At 41.6% G+C, this 23941-nt stretch overlaps 1 protein-coding gene across 3 annotated transcripts in view; it reads right to left on the bottom strand.

Moving 5' to 3' along the window:
• The window catches only part of slc27a4 (solute carrier family 27 member 4), an 80854-nt gene that overhangs the window by 21265 nt on the left and 35648 nt on the right, over window positions 1-23941 (bottom strand). For all 3 annotated transcript variants that reach the window (XM_069885647.1, XM_069885656.1, XM_069885665.1), the window contains 3 exons: window positions 6689-6847; window positions 6167-6236; window positions 1838-1929 (listed from right to left, as the gene is read on the bottom strand). In XM_069885647.1, coding sequence (XP_069741748.1) covers window positions 1838-1929; window positions 6167-6236; window positions 6689-6847 — 321 coding nt within the window. The remainder of the gene's footprint in view (window positions 1-1837; window positions 1930-6166; window positions 6237-6688; window positions 6848-23941) is intronic.

Here is a 23941-nt window from a genome sequence, read left to right as displayed (position 1 = left end):
AAGATAAAGAGGTGTGATGAGGCTCTAAGGGGAACTGGTGAGACTCCATTTGGAGTACTGTGTGCAGTTTTGGGCCCCCTATCTTAGAAAGGATGTGATGTTGTTGGAGAGGGTGAAGAGATTTACTAGGATGATTTCTGAAATCCAAGGGCAAGCGTATGGGGAACGTTTGGCAGGTGTGAATATAGTTCAGCTTGATGGGCCTAGTGGCTTGCTTCTGTTCTTTTATCTTGTGATCAACATCTCAGGCTCACATAACCTTGGGGAGGGAGGCAGGGGTCTTGTTTTACACAAACACACAAAATGAATATCGAGGGAAAGAGCACCAACACATTAAACCACTCCCTTCCTCCCTCCTGCAACACTGTCTCTTCATCCCCTCCAAGCCCTCTGCCACTACCTGCTCCAAAACAACACCACTGTGTCCTATTCTGATTGTGCCACCTCTTTCCCCAATCAATTGGAATGCAAATAAATTCTTTTGCCCAACCAGATGATTTGTGATCGCCACTCAAGTGGCATCGCCAGTAGAACCACTGCTTCACAGCTCCAGCAACCAGGGATCGATCCTAACCTCCGTTACTGTGCAGCGTTTCCCAGTTCTCTCTGACTATGGCTTTCCTCTCATATTCTAAAAAATGTGCTGATTGGTACAGTAATTAACAACTCTAAATTGCCCAAGTGTGTTGGTGAGAGGCAGAATTTAGAATTGACAGGGACATGTGGAGAATAGAATGGGATTAGTGTAGAATTAATGCAAGTGGGTCACCAACATAGACTCAGTGGGATGAATGGTGTTTTTTCATGTTGAATGATTCTTTTACTGCAAAACTCAAATAGCCTCTTCTTTCAGAAAAGCACATGAAATGCGAGCAAAATTAAGTTATTGTAGCTCTTTGAATGATTCTACTATTCAGTAAGACTGTGGCTGATATGATATTTGACCTCAATACTTGTCAAGTCTCCTAAAGCTTATTTCCGTGGGTAGAGCTAAAATAAAATGTAATAACTCACTGTCTTTTGCTCTCTCTGGCAGAAATTTACCATTATTCACCACCCACAGGAAGAAAAATCTCATCTCAATCTTTAATGGTCAACCTCTTATCCCGAGAAAGTTCCTCTAATTCTAAAGTTCCTGATATTTAGCCTAGTATGCAACCTTGAAGAAGGACTCTGGCCCGAAATCTCAGTAATACATCTTTACCTTGTGTAGATGCTACAAGACCTGCTGAATTCCTCCAGCATTTGTGTTTTTACTACAATCACGTCTGTAGACTTGCATGTTTCGCTCAATATTTAGCCTGTCAAGTTCACTCAGAAGGTCACTATTCATTCTTCTAGTTTTCAGTAATATGGAGTCAACGTACACCTGTACCATCCATTCACAGGAATTAATCGAGTAAACTTGTACTGCCTCAAGGTACAACGTTTGATAAAAAGCCTTGCAGAAATTTAGCAAGACTTCTTAGTCGTGTGCTTTCTGAACTACTTCAAAGATCAACATTACATTTGTCTTCTGAATTACTTGCTCAATCAGCCTGTTAACATGGGCACCCACCTTTCACCAACATTTAATAACTGGAATATCATACCACTTGTAATTAGACTGTTTTTCTGTCCTCCTATTTTAATGTCCCCTTATTACCAAATTGTCACAATGAATTTTACCTTGCAAAAGTCAGAAATGTGTAATTGAGAAAATGGGAAGGTGGCACAAAAGAGAAGCTACAGTGCATCCTGGTGCTTAAATGCCTGAAAGGCATTTAGTTAATTTTCATTGTCCTAACAGCTCCTTTCACTTCCCACCCATCCATCCCACAGCTCCCAGTCAGATTACCTGCAGAGTGATAGAGAGGCAAACAGTCATAAACAATGTCATCTGTGCACATACGGTAACCATAGTAAACCAAAGATGCCATCCGGTAATATCTGGGGAGAGAAAATTTCAGATATCTTTCAGTTTCTTATATGCAAGATCTTTCAGAATAGTCTCTATCCTTTCCTGAGGTAGCAAGTTGGTTGTGACAGCTCTGACATGGATTGAAGAAGACCCCATGATACAAGTGTTAGAGGAGAAAACAGAAGCCCAGAAATTAAGCCAAACCTTCTTTCCAAGGAGATAGTGGTGCAGCAGTTCTTAGGATAAAACTCTGTTCTGTCAGAAGACTACATGGTACTTTCAATGAAGGGAAGTTCTGTGGTCCAGACCAATGTTTAATCCAACCAACATCATGAAAACCGTATTTGTGATCATTCCAATTGTGGAAGGTTGTGGTGCAGAAATTGATTGCTCTTCTGTGAGCAGCTTGCTGCCATGTGACGTCTAGCTCCAGAAATAATAAACGCAAGTTGTTGTGCCAACTGGAGGGTTGGGGCTGAGAGTGGGAAGCACAATGTCGGGCAGTTGTTCTCTGATAATAATAATGTCAATCGGTTGTCTCCACAGCTGCAAGGTGGAAATAAAAACAAGTTTTTTTTTCCTCCAATGCCTCCATTATCTTTACAACGGTCAAACTTGTGTTCTCCTGCTGTATGCATAGAACAGCCTTGCAGATTCCTATGAGTTTGGCTCATTTAAAGCCCACATCCCTATCTCAGTGGCCTTTGGACTAATCTTATCTACTTCCATGACATGAACTGTGCTAATTTCTCACAAAAACTGGAGGCTGAGGAGAAGGAAGCCTGATAGAAGAACATAATATCATGAGAAGCATAGATAATACAAATCTTTTTCAGACTGGTAAAGTATTAGAAGACAGATTTAAGGTGAGAGGGGGTAAAAATTTAAAGGAGAATTTTGATGTAGGCTTTACTTTATACAAGAGGGTGTTAGGTGCCTGGAACACGTTGCTAGGAGAGGTGTAGGAAGCAGGTATGGTAGCAATATTTAAGATTTATTTAGATAGGGTGGGATTGGAGGAGTTGACAGGAAATGTGGGGAGAATAAAATGGTTCAGGTCTGCATGCTCTAATTTCACTGCTAATCTGTTGCGTCTCTCCTTGACTCTAACTTTCCTTGGAAAAGTCTTGGAAATTTTATACATGAAAGGCAGTATTTAATTAAAAGGTGTTGTTATCATTACTTTCTGAAGTGACATGACAGCAGGTGGGAATTGGGACAGCAGATCTTCAAGTCATCAGGTGGCAGACAATTTCAACAAGCCATAACAGAACGGAATTTTTGTGTAGCCACATTTAGGACACTCCACTGACTCCTCAGCGGCAGTTCGAGAGACTTCTTTCACTATCTCATCTGAGAAAGCGCCTCCTGTTGCGAAACATACAGGATAAAGAGTGATGGATATGGAAATGAAAGCATTCGTAGATGACTATGACGCAAGCTTGACTCATCTTTTCTCCCTATCAGAAGAAAAGAGCGAATGGACGAAGTGGTGTAGGAAAGAAATGATTGGAAAAGAAGTTCAAATTTCTCCATCCAAATTTCTTTGACTCCTGGTCAAAGGATACATTTTTTTTCTAACCAACAACCAATAGTCAACGTCATAGTCAACCAGCAGCAGATTTAGTCCCTGCTAATGAACTGAACACCATAGCTACCCAGGTATTGTTATTCTAGCTGAAACTTTGGTGAATTTCTCCTCCTGAACACAAGGAAATTGTTGAGATTCATAGCATCTGAAGGGGTGATCAGTCAATACAAGGCAGAATGGAAGCCTGCAAATCTGTGCATCTCAACCCAGACAAATGCTATCTTAAAATGAGCCAAACAAAGCCACACAGGCTACCTTGCAAGCCTTTCCAGAAGGTGAACCAAGCCCTTCAGTCAACAAGAATTGCTGGGCAACAAGCACACCAAATGAGCACTGCTGCATATATTTAACTTATGTTGACTTCGTTTGTGATCAACTGCCATAGCATGGGTTCAACATCAAAGTACCGGTTGATATTGCGGTCATACACAAGACCAGAGTTAAAAATGTTATTTTTGAGAATTGCAGATTCTGCAGTGAGAGACTTGAGACTGCAACGTTTTGGCCATGCTGAGCATGTCTTGCCCATTCCCTCATTGATTCTCCCTTTTACTCACATTGTTCCATTGCCTGCTTTGGAGAGTGCAAATACCGAATATACTTGTGTAAGAGTTGAGTTTTGGGGACCAATTTTTCAGGTCAAATTTGGGGGCGGTTGACTTTTACACAGATACTACTTTGAACCGCGATAAGTACCTACTTCATTCATCGCATCGGGAGCTTGGATGGCTGGGACTGGGTGGTAAGTCCGCGTTCAGGCATTGGGAACTTGGATGGGCGGATGGTCGGGCATCGGGAACTTGGATGGGTGGGCGGGCCAAGGTGAGGATCCGTGGTCATGGGAGGGGGCTGACTACTGCACAAGTATATAGGGCAATTTAGCTGCTCTGATGCAAGAGAGAGCCCCAATAACCAATGAGAGGAGAACGAGCCACAGTGGGGAAAGATAATGGACATAATGCATAGCCTGCGGAGATTTCAGGGAATCCATGAGCCAATGGGATTCTCAGTTTCCTTCCCACTCCAGGCTGCCAGTCCTGATACTGTCCTGTTGTCATGGATGAATGTTGGTTGAGGAAGGATTGAGTGAGTTTTCAACAAGAGCTTCAGGACAACAATGTATTAAATATTTTCTTTTAAAAAGTGCTTACAAAAATCAAACAGCTCCTCCACTCCAAAAAATGATTATTAACAAAAGATGAATATTACTTCACAATTTTGATTACAATTCAATCCCAATGTTTTTTAAGTTCATCCAGCAGTTTAATTAGAGTTTAGTCATACAAGAAGATTCTCAGCTAGTAAATGTTTTTACTGGCAACGTAGATTAATGGAGGTAAACAACAGCAGCTCAAGAATTATTACCATACCATATTCCTTCCTTCACTGTAAACCAGATTTCCTACCCACTTCTGAATAATGGCAGTGCTGAGATTTCACGAAGGGACAAGACTTTTATAGGTTTAAGGAGGTTCTTCCTCCAAAATTTCTAAAATGATCTGTAACCTCAACCATGAATGTCTTAACCATACAGTTGTGAAGCATAATATCCAGCAGAAACACTGGATCAACAGCCAGTCTTCAAAAGATTAAATAAAGAGATTGGTATAATACGGTATAGCACATGGATAGGGCCTTCAGACCATGATGTTGATGTCAAGATGCTCATTCAAACTAATCCCATTGTCTATACCTCTCCATTCCTTGTTTATGGGCTTGTTTGTTTGAATGCTTCTTGAACATTGTTATTGTGTCTGCAGCCACTATCCTTCCACTGGCATCAGATTCCAGGCAGCTGCTATTTCATGTATAAAAATAAATCTTGCCTCATAAATCTCCTTTAAACTTTCCACTCACATAGCAGTTAGCACAATGCTGTTATAGCACCAGTGATTGGGTCCAGAATTTGAAACCTGCACTGTAAGGAGTTTGTATGTTCTCCCTGTGTCTTTGTGGGTTTTCTCCCAGGAGCTTCGGTTTCCTCCCAGCTTTCAAAACGGACCAGGGGATTGTACATGAGTTGGGTGAATTTGGCAGCATTGACTTGTGGGCCAAAAAGGCCTGTTTACTATACTGTATGTCTAAATTAAAAATTAAAGCTATTGCCTCTACCATTTAACTTTTAAATCCGGCGGGGGGGGGGGGGGGTGGAAATCTGACTACCTATCCTATTTATGCCTCAATTTTTTTTATACACTCTCAAGTTGCCCCTCAGTCTATTACACTCCATAGAAAACAATCTAAGTTTGTCCAATCTACCTCATAGCTAATACACTCCAATCCAGTCAATACCCTGGTGAACCCCTTTCCAAAGGCTCAATATCCTACCCAAGATGTAGCAACCATAAATAGACAATACTCAAATGTGACTTCTATTCCAAAATTTCTGAGAGCAATGATGTTCTACTGAGACCTTGTTAATGCCCTAATATGGAGACATGCAGCACCACGTCTGCAAACATGTATATATCGGTTTTAATAATGAAGCTAGTAAAGCGATAAATGAAATTGGGAGAAAACACCTTAATTTGTCAAAGTAGTTTTATGTCCAACTGGGAGAGCAGTTGAGACTTTGGTTTCGCCCCTTACTCAAGTACAACTCCAACGTTAAGTCTGAATGAAGTGAGTTCAAAGGGCAAAACTTCATTTGACATTTATGAAACATGGATCCTTACCTGCTATGGACAACAATGGCTGCCTTAGGCATTCCTGTTGTTCCTGAAGTATAAATGTAAAACAGCCGATCTGCAATAAAGAAGAACGCATACAGTGGAACAGGTCAAAAATGAGATCACAGAAGTGCAAATCCAAACAACTGCACATTTATCTTAAGTGAAAATTTGTTTCATCATGGAAGGGATACCTATACAAAGTCATTTGAGGTCTGTACAAGGTTAGAAGCTGTGGAATGCCTCTTTTCCCAGAGAAAGGTGGACCACAGCAACAGTAGAGTGAATCATCCCAATCAGCTGATGTCTAGCTTGTGATTCCCGGCTGGAAGGGCTCCCAGGGATGAAGAGATACCTTTGCATTGGAGAAAGGGATCAAAGAGGAATTTCACTGATATTTTTCTCCAAACTTCTATCTAAGTTTTATCTAAGATCAAAGAGCCACACTGTTGGGATGCAAATTTGGTTGGAGTAGAGGGAGGCTGCTTACTGGCCAGGTCTCTTATTTCATGGTTAGCATGCTCATACCTGTAAATCCTCTGTTCTGGGGAGCAGGAGGAGGATGTGATGGTGAGGCTTCCAGTATTTGGTCAAGGCTTACAGTGCCTGGGAGCATCTCTGCATTCCATTCACCAGAGCAGTACAACTGCATGGATTTACCCAAGTTTTGGTGGATTTCCTTCAGGGCTGTTCAAATACAAAAGTGAAGCCAAGGTTATAACCATTAATAGCACTGATCCTTTTCTTGATCGATGAAGTTTCTACAACCACCTCACTCCCCAAAGTGAAAAAGCTGCTGCTTGATACCAGTCTGTATAACAGTGATTAAAGTGAAAGCAATTGACATTTCCTTATTGCTTCCCAACCTCTGATGCCCTGAATTATTTACCATTGTGGAAATATTTTTGAAGCATAGTGATAGAAAAAAGTCTCTCAAACTAAGCATGTCAAGCAGCATTGGTTGAGGCAAATGATGACATGGGTTATTTCAGGTGTTATGAGCCCAGAGGACCCAAAACCCAGCAGCAATAGAAATTCACCAAGACAAATGGTTACATAAACAAAAGTTACTTTTAATCATCTTTAAACATGAAAACAGGATCAAATTTTAACTTATTACTATTAACATAACTTAATCCCCTTCTAATTCTAAGAGCATGTGTATGTAATGTGTGTGTAAATTCAGAAAAGTTCTTCAATTCACAATCAAATCTCACTTCTCCAAGTTCGCTGGTATCAGGCAATTTTTATATTGTGCACAGAATTTAACATTTCGGAATTTCACCTGGCTTTGGTGCTTGAAAGGTAAGTGGATACCGCTTAGTTCTTGTCGGTTTTCAGAGAGATTTGTTGCTTGTTGGACACACACAACTGATCCCTTCTGATCACACAGGTTGAAACCCTCCACCAGGACCAACAACAGAGCCTTGATGCAGGGTCTCGATCCACATCAAAATAAAACTTTTGCCTCCACAGATGCTCCTTGACCCAATGAGTTCTTCCAACATTTGGTATTTTGTTCCAGGTTCCAATATCTGGAGTCTCTTTTGTGGTCCTGATGGAAATAGGAGTTAGTTTGTTCACAACAAACTCTCGTAAATGTTGCAGTAATGGCCATACTGTAATGAGTTAGTATGTTCTACTTGCGTCTCCGTGGGGTTTTCCCGGGTGCTCTGGTTTCCTTCTACCCTCATTTGGGTGTAATTGGGTGGCATGGGTTTAAATGGCTGGAATTGGCTTTACTGTCCTGCAAATTTTTTTAAAAATAATTTAAAAAGATTTTTGCAAAATTAGTTCAGGGATAAAATTACACCTGAGTTCAAATATCAGCCAGGCCAACAAAGATAGACTTTTGTACTGTGGGACGGTTTATAGTCATGTCTGAGAGTAAACAGGGCCACTTCTGCAAGTTGGCATCTAACAGCACAGTGCTGCAATGAAGCATCATATCTGGATTAGAGGCTTGAGCCTTCTGAGTGAGATGTGCACCCACACTCATCCTGCTTGGAAGGCAGAAGTGCTGCTACATAACTGACACATGTAGCAGCAGCAGCAGAATCAGGAAGTTAGGTTAGGTGTGCACCAGAAAGTAGAGTGGAACAGGGAGCTACATGCAATTGTAATCATGGAATCTCAGAAACATCCTCTATTAATGAAGTGAATACTCAAATTACTGCATTCATCAACACAGCAACCCTTTGAATTTTTAAAGGTTGCCCTGGCATGATAAAGCATACTAGGGACTCCACAGGAACAGAAATCCGTCAAAATGTCCACAACCTACATAATAACATTATTTCAGGTCACAGATGATGGTGTTTTAGGAAGTGAAGGCAGATTGGCTTGTTTTATTAATTACTCTGGTTAACTTTAATGTGTTTTATATCGATTAAGCAGTACAAGAGAAAATAATTCATATAAGTGCTACCTTATTGTGGAATCCAATGCCTGGGTTCCTGCATTCTGTTCCTGGAGGATGTGAGGCCATTGAAGCAGAAACTTCAAAGATTATTTGAATTAGATGTCATTTACACCATTCCAGAATGGTGAGGAGGTAGAGCTGATTGCAGGTTATGACAGGTTATAGATAGGTTTTTGGGAGATAAATTGCGGCAGATTTTTTTTTTTAAAGTGTAGATCACGTACAAATACTTCAAAACAGATCTCATTTAAAACACTGGAGCTCTGCTCAGCTAGACAGGGCGGCTCCAAGAGCCTTTGCAAAAGCTTTGGAGAGTGCCCAAGAGACTTCACTAATGGATTGTTGTTTCGAAAAGCAACAAATGAAATAACTCTGAGGATTAGGTCTAAAGCTGTCTGGAGTGCAGCTTGCACTAAGACAGTCATATGGTTTTGCAAGCAGAGGGGAGAGAGAGAGAGAGAAAGAGAGAGAGAGAGAGAGAGACTCTGCAGTTTTACAGTTAGCAGCAACAGCTGGGACTGGAACAGGACAAGCTGGCAAGCTTGTGGAAATGCCCCATTTGGAAGATGGGTTGTGAGTGCTTAGTTCAGCCTGGTCAAAGCCCTTGTAGTTCAGACAAGAGGAGAGGACTGGCTGCATGATGTTTCACTTGAAAAAAGGGAAACAAAAATGAAATTTGTGGTGACCTGAAAGAAAGAGGTTGTCATCGGGAAATCCCTGATGGGGCAGATTTCTTCAGCAAGACACCGATGTGGCAGATTGAAAGGAATAAGTTTTGTGGGTATCCAGCAAACAACAAAGCTCTCCGAAAACCGACAGTAACCATTTACCTGTGAAGCACCAAAGCCTGGTGAAATTCATTAAATGTTAAACTCTTCACAGTATAAGAATTGCCTGATACTGGTGAATTTGAAGGAGTGAGAATGGACTGTGAATCAAATAACTTTTCTGAATTTACACACACATTCCATACACATGCGCTTAGAATTAGAAGGGGGTTGTTAATAGTGATAAGTTAAAGTATGATCCTGTTTTCATGTTTAAAGATAATTTAAAGCAACTTTTAATTAACTATTTGTTGGTGAATATCTATTGCTGCTGGGTTTTGGGGTCCTCTGGGCAGTTGAGAAATCCTTCATCCCCCCACCCCCTCTCCATTGGATATGGTCTAGGGCTCTCCATAGACATGAAAGGTACATGATAGAGTGTACATCACTGGAGCAAAGTGAATTGGAGGCAATCTTAGGGAAAAATTACAGATTCAGAGGGAGAGTGATAAAGTGATGCTGAGAGGATCTGTCCCCTGGTTATTTCGGAGGGGGGGGGGGACAGAACTAAAGGGCATAATATCAAAACAAGGGACCACCCATTTTGGACAGATATGAGAAATTTAATTTGTCTGGAGAATTCTCTATCCCTAAGTGCTTAGGCGATGGAGTCACTGAATGTATTCAAGAGAAGATTGGGAAATTTTGGCCAAATAGGTTTTGATTGACAGCTTAATTATTGATATTTACATCAATTTTGAATTCTAATAATGAAATAATCACAAATTCCACACTTGCAGTAGGGAGATTTGAAGAGACACCTTTAGATCAAAATTCCAGAGTTCTGGATGCTAGAGAGTAAATCTAGGTAAAATTATGCCTTCAATTTGCTCTACCATTCAGTAAGTTTCTGTCAATCCCATTTTCCTAGTCTGACCCCAGATACTTGAATTCCACTTGTGTCCAAAACAAATCAATAGAAATCAATTGAATAGTCTTCCAAAAAGTATTTTAAAAAAATGAAAGCAATCAGAAAATAAAAGTTCCCTTTGTAGATCATGGAATGAACAGCAGACAAGTCAGTAAGAGACTGAAGGTAGTGTATGGATGTGAAAAAGGTACAGGGGATAGGGCCAGTAGAACTCAAAGACTTGCACTTTGCACGGATAGTTGAAAAAAAGGTTTAAAAATAAATACTTGATGATGTATTAGGCAAACAGCTTGCTTCAATCCTGAGACCCATTGGTTTTACCCTCCAATGAATACTGTAAAAGTCGATATCATAAAACTTGACATCTATTTTTGGCCAAAAAAATCTGAAATTTCCATACATCTCAGATAAAAGTAGACCCCAGTCTCTCACCTTGGCCCTGGCCACCTGCAGGCCAGAGCTCCTGATGCCTCGGTCGCGAATTCCTGCCTTGGCCCCTACCGCCTGCCCACAGTGCTCACGATACCTCCGATGATGCAGATACTTACTGCTGTCCCGATCGACCCCATGGTAGGGGTTGTGTTTTGTTGTGCAGACTCTAATATTACTTTAATTCATTATGCTTGTGTTCTTTATTTGTTAAGAGATCATTTGGACTTCTGCTATTGATATGGTATTTAGGATTCTAGTGTAAATTTCAGCCCCTCAAAAGTAGTATCTATGTAATAGTCTACCCCATAAATTTGTCATTAAAAATGGTGTACAAAATTTGACTTTTACTCAAGTATCTATGGTACTCATTTTCAGGGAGAAGAAGCCAGTCCTGAAACCAATGCAGTAGAAGTCTGAAAATCCAGACTGCTCAGGTTCTGGGTCAGTCCAGGCTTTAAATGGCCGATTAAAGGAGCAGACGGTGCTTGTAAGTAAATTCCTGCAACTGCAGAGGTCTGTGCTCAAGGTGCCGGCACCTGTGCTCAGCAATGGCCACAAGGGTTTGAAGGTTTCGGGGGAGCAGCAGACTGGTACAGGGCATCAGAAATGGAAGAACACTCCTACTCCCTTGTCGCCCCCCCCCCCCCATTGAGAAGGAGAAACAGAGGAGATGACCCTACAGGATGTGACAACAGCAGCAGACCAGTGAGAGGCTCAGCAGCTGAGGGACCAACAAAGGCTGCGGGGAGACTTGGGGTCAGGGGACCTACATGTCATGCAGGCTGCGGGAGACTGTCTTGTGTAAACCCATGTACGGATCTGAGATTTGAGAGGGTGCTGAGGGCAAGAAGTGCTCCTGAAGGGCCTTGGGCACTGAAGCTGCCCTGATCGCATTGGAAGTTAGGGACTGAAGCTTGGGTTTCTCGATAAATTGAACAGGAGTCTGTGCAGCTGCAGAAGCCCTGGACATAAATCCACAGACACTCAATGATTCTGAAGGGACTCTCTTTTGCTTCTCTTTCTCTCTTATTCTAAGGGGCGCTGATTGACAATAATGGTGACTCTTAAAGCAGGCTGAAAGCAATTTTGTGAAGTATTACATGTTCTGTACTTTTATATGACAATAAAGAAATCTTGAACACAATGTAAAGATAGTCTTTCAGATCATAATACTTTCTCACTTTAGATTTTCATGGTTCCCAAGATGAAGAAGACAAACAGCAGTGAAAGAAATCACTTCAGGCCAGCAGCTTTATGCAAGACATTCCACTGCGATTGTGTATGTACTCTCCTCAGATACTTGGTTATGAATTGGGACATTGCGTTATTGGAAAAGTGGCTGCACCATTTCATCTGATGCAAGGATTGACAAAGAGATAGACAACAGACTCGCCAAGGCAAATAGCGCCTTTGTAAGACTACACAAAAGAGTCTGGAAAAACAATCATCTGAAGAAACACACAAAGATCAGCATGTACAGAGCTGTTGTCATACCCACGCTCCTGTTCGGCTCCGAATCATGGGTCCTCTACCGGCATCACCTACGGCTCCTAGAACGCTTCCATCAGCGCTGTCTCCGCTCCATCCTCAACATTCATTGGAATGACTTCATCACCAACATCGAAGTACTTGAGCTGGCAGAGTCCGCAAGCATCGAATCCACGCTGCTGAAGACCCAACTGCGTTGGGTGGGTCACGTCTCCAGAATGGAGGACCATCGCCTTCCCAAGATCGTGTTATATGGCGAGCTCTCCACTGGCCACTGAGACAGAGGTGCACCAAAGAAGAGGTACAAGGACTGCTTAAAGAAATCTCTTGGTGCTTGCCACATTGACCACCGCCAGTGGGCTGATATCGCCTCCAACCATGCATCTTGGCGCCTCACAGTTCGGCGGGCAGCAACCTCCTTTGAAGAAGACCGCAGAGCCCACCTCACTGACAAAAGACAAAGGAGGAAAAACCAACACCCAACCCCAACCCACCAATTTTCCCTTGCAACCGCTGCAACCGTGCCTGCCTGTCCCGCATCGGACTTGTCAGTCACCAACGAGCCTGCAGCAGACGTGGACATACCCCTCCATAAATCTTCCTCTGCGAAGCCAAGCCAAAGAAAGAAAGAAGAAGCGCAGTGTCCCACAGCTTTGACACCCATGCTCCAATTTTTGTGTCTTTATCTAATACATTGTCAATATTTAAAAAATAATCCTTTTTCTACTTTTTGGAAGACTATCCTAAAGCAAATGATAACTAATGAAGTAGTCAATAACATAATGTAGAAATGCAGCAAGTCAATTTGTACACAGCATAATAAACATCAAAACTCTAGGTCTTTAATGTGAATGAACTCTGACCCCTCAGTTTCAAAAAGTAAATTATTAAGCTATTGTTTATAAATTATCTTCATATTTTACAGCCAATGACTACTCTTCAAAAATTACTTAATTCATGATTAAAATTTTGTGCGACAGCTCATGGCCACAAAAGTGCTGAAGAAGTCAGTTTTTAATAAAAAAAAGTCCCAATGTACAGAGAGAGACAAAGAAATGCAGATATGCCACCTCAAACAAAAACAAAAACTGCTGGAGGAACTCATCAGGTCAAGCAACATCTATAGAGGCAAAGAGAGTCAACATTTCAGGTTGAGACCCTGCATCAGGACTGTAGGTGGTCAACAGCCAGGTAAGGAGGAGGTACAAGGCAGGAGCTGACAAGTCACTGGCGGAACCAGATGAGGAGGCAGATTAATTAATCAAGGAGGGGAGGTGTGAAGTTGGGAAACAGTGGCTGTTGGCTGAAAGATAAAGGCAGACAAGGTAAAGGAGAAAGAGGAAAACCAGTGTCAGCTGGAGCCAGAATTGGGAGGTGGGGAGGGAGGGGGTGGTAGAGTTAGAATGGCTGGAAGATGGTGTGGAAAACAAGAGGCAGCAGATGCTAGAATCTGATAAATAATGAAGATGATTAGCAAAACCAAATGAGGGAGGGATGTGGGCAGGTGTGACCAAACAGGGGAGGGAAATACATTCTAATATTCAGATCTTGTAAGTGAATTTGTGACGTTGATGTTCAATCAAGTTGCATTTAAGTTTTAGTAGACAAGATGAGATCTACAATTTGAGTTTGACATTGTCTAATCCACTGCACCAGATGAAATCCCAGTGGTTAGCACAATACTATTACAGGACTATCGACCCTTGTTCAAATTTGGCACTGTCTGTAAGGAGTTTTTAGGTTCTCCCAGTGTCTGCATGGGATTCCTCTCAGTGCTATGGTTTCCTCACTTCAAAAAATGCACGGGGATTGCAGGTTAATTGGTTCATATGAGGGGCAAGGGCCTGTTCATGCTGAGTCCCCAAATTGAAAGGAGTGACTTCTGGCTGCAATATATTGCAAGGTTGGGAGAGGGGAAATAAATAGAAATCATCACACATGGGTAGTTTCTGGTATTTTCTGATATTAAGCACAGAAAATTGCAAAACAAGACTCTTTCCACTGTTTCCAACTGAAGCTATTGAACTCTAAAGCCCCTTTCACACTTGCCAGTGATCCCAGGAATCAAACGCCAATCAGCCTTTAAAATGGCAAGTGTGAAAGCAAAATCTGCTCAATGCCAGTGTCAGATGACATCATCTCACATTGAGTATTTCCAGCCTCAACCCCCAATACAATCCCAGGCATCTGCAGACGCCGGCAATGAGATCCGGCAAGCGTGAAACAGGCAGCAACATTGCAGGCACTTCCAATTAAAGGTAGAACAGACCAAACGCCAGGGATAAACCCTCGCAAGTGTGAAAGCATTCAGTGTCCTAGTTAGGAGTGGTCTGGTGTGAAATGCCGAACCCCCATTCCTATCCCAGGACACTGAATGGCTAATTTACTGGAATGCAACTGTGAAAGGGGCTTAAGTAACAGATCTCTCTTCAACACATGCCAATACAAATAGGCCCAATAAACACCAATTTGTACACCACAATTAAATCTTTCATATCACTGCCTAATCATTACATTATGGCTGTTACTGGAGAAGTAGCTGCTGTTCAACTATTCCCCAAACCCTCCACCCTGAAAGGCCTCCAAGAGTTCGCGGGGATGCTGAACTTTTACCACTGTTTCATCCCTGGAAATGCGCGCACCATGCGCCCATTGTTCGCGCTCACGGCCATCAAAAAAAAGACTTTATCGTAGTCAGAGGAGGCAGACAGGGCTTTCATAGCGACAAAGGAGGATCTAGCCACCTGCAGCCGGACGCACACCTAGCCCTCTCCATAGATGCCTCAGCTACGGCAGTGGGGGGGCTTCTGGAACAGTGGCTCAAAGGACAATGGTGCCCTGCTCAAAGGACAATGGTGCCCTCTGGCCTTTTTGCAGCAAGCAGCTGCACCCACCGGAGCACAAATGCAGCGCCTTCGACTGGGAGCTCCTGGCGCTGTATTTGGCCATCTGCCATTTTTCTTACTTCTGAGGGCAGGCCGTTCACAGCCTTCATGGATCACAAGCCCCTCACTCAAGAACTGACGATGGCCAAGGATCTGTGGTCCACCAGACAGCAGCGCCACCTCTTGTACGTGTCTGAGTTCACGACCGACATCCGACACAGGGCCAGCATGGACAATGTAGTGGCAGATGTGCTCTCCCGTCCAGCCATCAACATTCTTGTGCCCAGCCTGGATTACAAGCAACTGGCTCAGGCACAGAGGAACGTTACGGAGACACAGGCCTTGCGGACCGCCATCTCGGGCCTCAATCTCAAGGATGTCCGGGTACCCAGCAACCTGGACACATTGCTCTTCGACGTCTCAACAGGCACGCCACGCCCGGTGGTCCTGTCGCACTGGAGGGCGAAGGTCTTCAGTCTGATCCACGAGCTTGCTCACCCAGCAGTAAAGACAACCATGCGGATGGTCGCACAGCAGTTTGCATGGCACAAGCTGAAGGAGGTGGTCGAACTGGCCAGGAACTGTACCAGGTGCCAGACCTCCAAGGTCCAGCGACACACACGAGCCCCCATCCAGAAATTCGTCCCGGCAGTTCGCAGATTCCAACAGATCCACATTGATGTCGTCGGGCCCCTGCCGGTGTCCAAGGAGGTTCGTTACCTCCTCATGGTGGTGGATCGGGCCACAAGGTGGCCATAGGCCATCCTGATTAAGGAGGCCTCCACAGAGACGTGCGCCAAGACTCTGGTCAGCCAATGAATTGCCCGTTTCAGAGTCCCAACGCACATCGCTAGTGACAGAGGGGCACAGTTCACAGGGGGGGGGGGGGGGGGTGTGGCAAGATGGCTTAGTGGGACGATGTGTGGTTCCACCTTCCCCCAGTTAGACCTCTAAATACCCGAATTTAAAATTTGTAAAAGAGGTTACAAATAATATTTACAGACTTTGGAATATTGGAGGATTGCAATGGCTGCAAACGTGAAAAAAATCAAGAGGTCAATTGCAAAAGAAATTACCTTACAAAAATGTTGAAGAACTGAGGCCTTCTTACCAAGTTGAAGCCATGGAGTCGTCAACTGGAGTCCCCAAGTCTCAGAGGACTCCTGCTCGGTTGAGTATTACGCCAGCACCGATCGCGCCATTGCAAGATGGTGCCGGCTCAGTGACGGGATCAGCCAGCTCTGACTCACGCCCCCGTGACTACGGGTGGATCGGCCAAGCGAAGACAGACGGCGAGCTTGTAATACTGCCTGGCGATCCAGGAGTGCACAGTGTAGCATCGGAAGACACACCTGCGCGGTCGGTGACTTTGCTGGGCATGCACAGAGCGTCGTGGGTCCCAGAATTACTGGACAAGGTGAGGGCTGAGGGGGAGCCTGAACGACGGCACGCTGACGAGGTCGACGGGCATCCAGAACCGCAACTGCACTGAAAGAGGACCTATGATGTTAGAGGAGGAAGAAAGATCAACATTACAGGAACATACACAGGAAGAAATGGGGACTGAGACCAGAGAAAGTAGTTCTCAAAGGGAGGTGATGGAACCTGGACTAGATTCTGTGTTCACAATTTTGGAAGGGATTGCTCATCAAATGGAAAATATGTCAATACAGAGGTCTACTCAGATGACTCAAGGATTTATGAAAGTGAAAACTAAAATGACTACTATATGTGAAAAAATGACTTGTATGAAGCAAGATATTAACGTAGTTAAAAGTGGTTTGTAGATGTATAAAATTAGTGGACACTGTACAAGATAATTTTAAAAAGATTGAAGAAGCTTTTTTTAATGTAAGTACCAAGTGGAGCGTAATTGAGAAAAAATGGAAAAAGTGGAGGATTCGTTCATGGATTGGGAGAATCCAAAAGAAAGAATTATTGAAGATTGATTCATTAGAAAATCAGAGTCGAAGAAATAACGTAAAAATAGTAGGTCTTCCAGAAGATATAGAAGGTTCTGATCTGGTAAAGTTTATTAAGAATTGGATTCCTGAGGTGTTGGGCAAGGAATTCTTTCTGGATGGTCTAGAGTTAGATCGAGCACATAGAGCACTAAGGAAGAAACCATTTCCAGGCCAACCACCACGAGCAGTTCTGATTCGCTATTTGAAATACCAGGACAGTGAAATGATACTATGAATGGCCGTGCAGAGGCACGACAGAATCAGGCTCCAACGATGGTCTAGAATAATAGGTTTTTTTAAAATGCGGATTTGAGTCAAGAAATTATTAGAAGGCACCGAGAATTTAATTCAGCTAAAGTAGTATTGAGGCGAAAGGGATATAAATTTGCCTTTTGTTATCCAGCCGTGTTGAAAGTTTTTTATGGGAACTTTCAATCTAAATTCTTTAAAAATGATCATAATACATTAATTTTTGCTAATTCATTGCCAGATTTACGAGTAAATGGACGATTGTCATCACTGTCACCTAAGAGTAGGGTAAATGGTAATGGGAAGAATGGAAAACATGGAAAGAATGGGAAGAAAGCGGGATTGACATAAAGTCTTCTTGATATTGAAAATCCGGAACAATCATTGGGACTGGAATCATTGGGATGATTATTTTTGTTTCAGTATTTTGTGAAAGTCTGACTGGGGAGGTGGATGACACTGAGACCTTCAGTCATCTGCCACTAGTGGGTTTTACCACACCCAGATTTTTAGGGAGCTACTACTTTTTAGTAGTTTGTTTTGGGGATTGTTAGTTTTTTTTGGGAATATTTACATAAGAGGGGGTTAGAATATTAAGGGAATTAGAGGGGAGCATTATTTTATAATAGTGGAATATATTATTAGATTAAGATATGTCTAATTTGAATTTTGCAACTTTTAATGTTCAGGGTTTGAATAACCCAATTAAGCATAAACGAGTTTTGGCTTATATAAGAAAAATGAGTTGATATTGCTTTTTTTGCAAGAAACACATTTGACTGAAAAAGAACATTTGAAATTGAAGAGAAAGTGGGTTGGTCATGTATTTTCTTCTTCTTTTAATTCTAAAGCAAAGGGTGTAGCGATTTTAATTCATAAGAAATTACCGTTTGAGTTGGAATCGTTTGAAGGAAATCCTGGGAGGATTTTGATGATTGTAAAATTTTTGCTGAATCGTGGTCTTTGTTAAATATTTATGCACCTAATGTAGATGATGAACGATTTATGCCAGAGGCTTTTTTATTGCTTAATCAGGCCAATAATAATATTTTGGTCAGGGAAGATTTTAATTGTGTTTTGGATCCTTTATTGGATAGATCTCCGAAAAGTATAAGGAAATCAAAGGGGGCAACACAAATAGGATCTTTGATGAAGGATTTAAATCTGGTTGATGTTTGGAGGAGAGTAAACCCTACAGAGAAATACTTTTCCTTTTATTCCTCTAGACATGATTCTTTTTCTAGAATAGATTATTTTCTTTGGTTTTGGCACATCTGCATGGTAGAGTATTACAGGTTGAGTATAAAAGTCAGGTTATATCGGATCATTCTATGTTATTATTTTCCTGTGTACTTTCAGAATACAATCGTCTTACAGATTAAGGTTTAATACAATGTTATTGAATAAACCCAGAGTTTATTACTTTTGTTAAGGAGCAGATTACTTTGTTTTTGGCTGAGAATGTCAATTCAGTACGTAATAATTTTGTATTGTGGAATGCTTTGAAAGCATATTTATGAGGGCAAATTATTAGTTATACTACAAAAGTTAAAAAGCAATATGTGGCAGAAAGCTTAATGTTAGAGAAACAAATTGTTAAATTGGAAAAGGAATTTCAGAAAGATGTTACAGATGATAAAAAAAGCTGCTTTAATAAAGTTGAAATTACATTATAATACTTTTCAAACTTATCAAAATGAGTGTCTACTTTATCGATCCAAGCAACGTTATTACGAACTGGGTGAGTGAGCTAATAGGTATTAGCATGGCAATTAAAAACAGAACAGACATCACGAATTATTAATGCCGTGAAAAAGAATTCAATAGTTACCTATAAACCTCTGGAAATTAATGATCAGTTTTATTTATTTTATCAAAAATTATATACTTCTGAGGGACAGCAGGACACTGGATCTATCGAATCCTATTTATCTAAATTAAATTTACCTGTTTTAGGGGAGGATGAGGTTAAGGAATTTACGGATTTTGAGATTAAAGATACAAGAGATGCCAAATGGAAAGACGCCAGGAGGTGATGGATTTTCTGTTGAATTTTATAAAGCAATTTATGAAGATTTATCCTCTATATTTGGAGATGTGTTGCAGCAAGTAACAGAGGGGCAGTTGCTACCGGAATCTTGTTCAAGTGCTATAATTACTGTGATTCCTAAAAAAGATAGGGATCCATTGAAAGTATCTTCATATAGACCTATTTCTTTATTAAATGTAGATTATAAAATTATAGTGAAGGTGTTAGCGAATAGACTTGCTAAATATTTACCTCAGTTGATACATATAGATTAAACAGGTTTTATTAAAAATAGAAATGCGTCAGATAATATTCTTAGATTGATAACATTAGTCAATGCATTTAGACAGCAACCCAACCATCCAATGACGGCTGCGCTGGATGCGGAAAAAGCCTTTGATAGAGTCAAGTGGAATTTCTTGTTTAAAGTGTTAGAGAAGTTTAATTTTGGCCCTTATTTTATAGGCTGGGTTAAGGCCTTATATACAAATCCAATTGCTAGGGTGGTGACAAATTGTCAAATTTCCTTATCATTTAACTTAACGCGTTCGACTCAACAAGGTTGTCCATTTTCACCAGGCTTATTTGCATTGGCTATTGAACTGTTAGCTCAGACCATAAGACAGAATGATAAGATTAAAGGAATGAAAATTGGGGAGGATGAATACAAGATTAATTTATTTGTGGACGATGTGCTGGTATATTTGACAGAACCAGAACAGACTTTGAAATATTTACAAGATTATTTGTTAAAATTTGGAGAGCTATCTGGATATAAAGTAAATTGGGATAAGAGTGAAATATTGCCAGTTGGGGATGGAGATTATTCAGAATATAAAAGTATTATAAAAGTGAAGTGGTCAGATAGAATTAAATATTTGGGAGAGGTAGTAAACATAGACTACCAGTCTTTATATAAATTGAATTATGTCCCTTTATTAAAAAGGATTTGATTAAAAGGAAAGATTTGCCGTTAACATTAATTGGTCGAGTAAATTGTGTTAAAATGAATATTTTTCTTCGAATTCAATATTTGTTTCAGTCTATACCATGCTTACTTTCAAAGGGTTTTTTTTTCAGGACCTGAATAGTGCAGTGCGGGAGTTTTTATGGAAAGGAAAATTAGCCCGAGTAGCTTTACATAAACTTGCGTGAAAATATGCTTTAGGGGGATTGCAGTTACCTCACTTTCAAAATTATTATGATGCAGCTCAGTTGAAATTTGTTAGTAGATTGATGGATGTAGACCAAACTCAGAGTTGGGCAAAGGTGGAAATGGCTTGTATATCTGAAGTTGAGATACATCAGTTTATATTTAAATGGAATGTGCATTTATTGTGGGAATCTAATATGCCGGTATTAAAACATTTGTTAAGGATATGGGTTAAAAGAAACAGGGTTCTAGGATCAAAGGGTAAATTACCTATTCAAACCCCGTTATTTCATAACCAGCTTATTTCTTTTTCAATGTTTAATAATCATTTAAAGAGATGGAATTCTCATGGAATAAAGATATTCAGGACTGTTTTGAAGGCAGCCAATTTCTTTCTTTTATTCAATTGAGGGAGAAATTTGACATATCTGTAAATTCTTTGTTTGTGTATGATCAACTCAAAGCCTTAATAAAAGATAATTATGGTAAAGATATGAATTTACCCATGTTGATGAAATTTGAGTCTTTGATTTCTTCTGTACCTAAGAAAGGTTATATTTCAGATATGTACCAATTATTACAGGATTGTATGGATAAACCAGAATGGGAAAAATCTAGGCTTAAATGGGAAAGTGATTTAACCTATATTTTTCCGGAAGATAATTGGGAGGTTATGTGTTCTGATAGTGTAACTAAAATGACGAATGTACATTATGGAATGGTTAATTATAATTTTTTACATCAGCTATATTTGACTCCAGAGAAATAGAAAACATATGGATTTAGTAATTCATATTCTTGTTTTAGATGTGGACTATGTACTGGAACTTTTTTATATGCTGTTTGGTCTTGTTTTAAAGTACAACCATTTTGGGAAAGAATTAAGTTGGTTTTGGAAAAATTATTTAAGATCAAATTACCGTAAGACCCATCAATCTTTTTGTAGGATATATGGTTTCTTTGAAAGGATTAGGGTTCGATAAATTTCAAATTGCATTTGTACGTCTAATGTTATCTGTAGCATGAAAATGTGTAGCTAGTACTTGGAAGGATAATGTGGAGGTTAATATAACACACTGGCATAATGAGTTGAGAAATTGTATTATTATGGAAAAAATTACATGTAATCTGCATGATAATTATTTGTTCTTTGTTAAAATGTGGTCTTCTTATTTAGAGTATATGAATTTAGAAATACTGAAATATTTTTTATAATCACTGCATTATCTTTATATTTGGTTCCCCTTAAGGGGGCTGGCTGAAGGGGTGGGAGGGTTTTTTGTTTGTTTTTCTTTTGTTTTTTTTAAACATACAAAAAATTGTTTTTTTTCTGTTATGTTTGATTGTAAGTTCTCTAAATTCTTTTAAATAAAGTTTTCAAAAAAAAAAAGGGGCGCAGCTCACGACTGCCCTGTGGACTCAGATGGCGAAGCTCCTGAGGGTCAAGCTCCACCAGACCACAGCATACCACCCACCATCCAACGGGTTGGTGGAGAGGTTCCACAGGCACCTGAAGGCATCGCTTATGGCCAGGCTCTCTGGACCAGACTGGACAGACGTACTATCCGGGGTCCTCCTCGGGATTAGGACGGCACCCAAGGAGGACCTGCAGGCTTCAGCAGCAGAGATGGTCTATGGCGCACCACTTTCCCTGCCGAGTGAGTTTTTCAGCCCAGACCCTGACACTACGGCCACCGACAAAAAACCTGCTGGCGGACCTACGCAGGTGACTGGCCTCCCTAGTTCCTTCACCCCCAGCACACCACCAGGCCATTTCATCTCCCCAAAGAGCTCAACTCGGCTCAGTTCATTTTCGTGCAGAGGGGACCACAAGGTGCACTGCTACAGCAACTATATGAGGGGCCATACAAAGTCTTGCACCGGTCCGGCGGAACCTTCAGTCTTGTCATGGGGGATGGGGAAGAGAGGAACTTTTTACAGTGGACCATCTCAAGGCAGCCCATCTGGACAGACGGTGTAGATGGCTGCACCCAAGCACCGGCTGCCAAAGTGACCATAACCAGTTTGGCGGGCGGGGGGGGGGGGGGGGGTGGCGTGATGGGTTGTGTGGCAGCGCATATCCTCATGGTGATCCGGCCCTGCTTGTATCTCCACATGGTGGGGCAGTCATGGGTTTCTCTGACTCCAGCATCCCTTTCAGCGCGCACTCTGGGCAGCGATTATTATATCACAATGCACCAGGTGACTGAGTTCATGCTGCCCTGAAAGGGGCGCACTGAATTTGAATAAAAACAGTCATTAAAGACCCTCAACATGGTGGCTGTGTTCCTTCCACTGCTCACACCACCACAGGAGTAGGGTTAAAGGCAACCGTTTGAAAAGTTGACACCATCACAAATCTCCTGTGCTGCAAATTCTCTGATGTTCTCTGATATTGGAACCGTACACCATCGTAAGAAATTTGCCCTAATTAACTTCATCCATTCAATTCCCTCAACAAGGTTGTGATGTATGTCTCAGTGCCAACCTCAAAAGTATATTACTGAAGGTACTTTTATCCTTTTCCAGAAATTGCAGAAAAACTATCAACTGCACGGTGAGGTTAGAACAACTTTTTCCACAGTGTCACTTTCTGCTGGAACACTGGGATAGCTATTCAAGAGATAGCCTTTGCCTTGTCAACAAATTCGCCTAAAACCAGGTGATAAAGCTGATACACCAATCCTTAATAGTTCAGTCACAGCACATTCTGCCCCTAATTAGTCACACTTCAAAAATGACAGAATGACAGTTCAACTTAATTGTGGTTAAAGATTCATTTAAAGGTCTTTTGTCTTTTCAGATTGTTTCAAAGTGCTTTGCATCCAATTAAGCAGTTGAAATGATTCTTTTTTTCTTTGGCTTGGCTTCGCGGACGAAGATTTATGGAGGGGGTAAATGTCCACGTCAGCTGCAGGCTCGTTTGTGGCTGACAAGTCCGATGCGGGACAGGCAGACACGGTTGCAGCGGTTGCAGGGGAAAATTGGTTGGTTGGGGTTGGGTGTTGGGTTTTTCCTCCTTTGTCTTTTGTCAGTGAGGTGGGCTCTGCGGTCTTCTTCAAAGGAGGTTGCTGCCCGCCGAACTATGAGGCGCCAAGATGCACGGTTTGAGGCGATATCAGCCCACTGGCGGTGGTCAATGTGGCAGGCACCAAGAGATTTCTTTAGGCAGTCCTTGTACCTCTTCTTTGGTGCACCTCTGTCACGGTGGCCAGTGGAGAGCTCGCCATATAACATGATCTTGGGAAGGTGATGGTCCTCCATTCTGGAGACGTGACCCACCCAGCGCAGCTGGATCTTCAGCAGCGTGGACTCGATGCTGTCGGCCTCTGCCATCTCGAGTACTTCGACGTTAGGGATGAAGTCGCTCCAATGAATGTTGAGGATGGAGCGGAGTCAACGCTGGTGGAAGCGTTCTAAGAGCCGTAGGTGATGCCGGTAGAGGACCCATGATTCGGAGC

Source organism: Narcine bancroftii, chromosome 1, assembly GCF_036971445.1.
Source record: "Narcine bancroftii isolate sNarBan1 chromosome 1, sNarBan1.hap1, whole genome shotgun sequence".
Taxonomy (NCBI): Eukaryota; Metazoa; Chordata; class Chondrichthyes; order Torpediniformes; family Narcinidae; genus Narcine; species Narcine bancroftii.
This window is presented reverse-complemented; position numbering and strand designations above follow the sequence as displayed.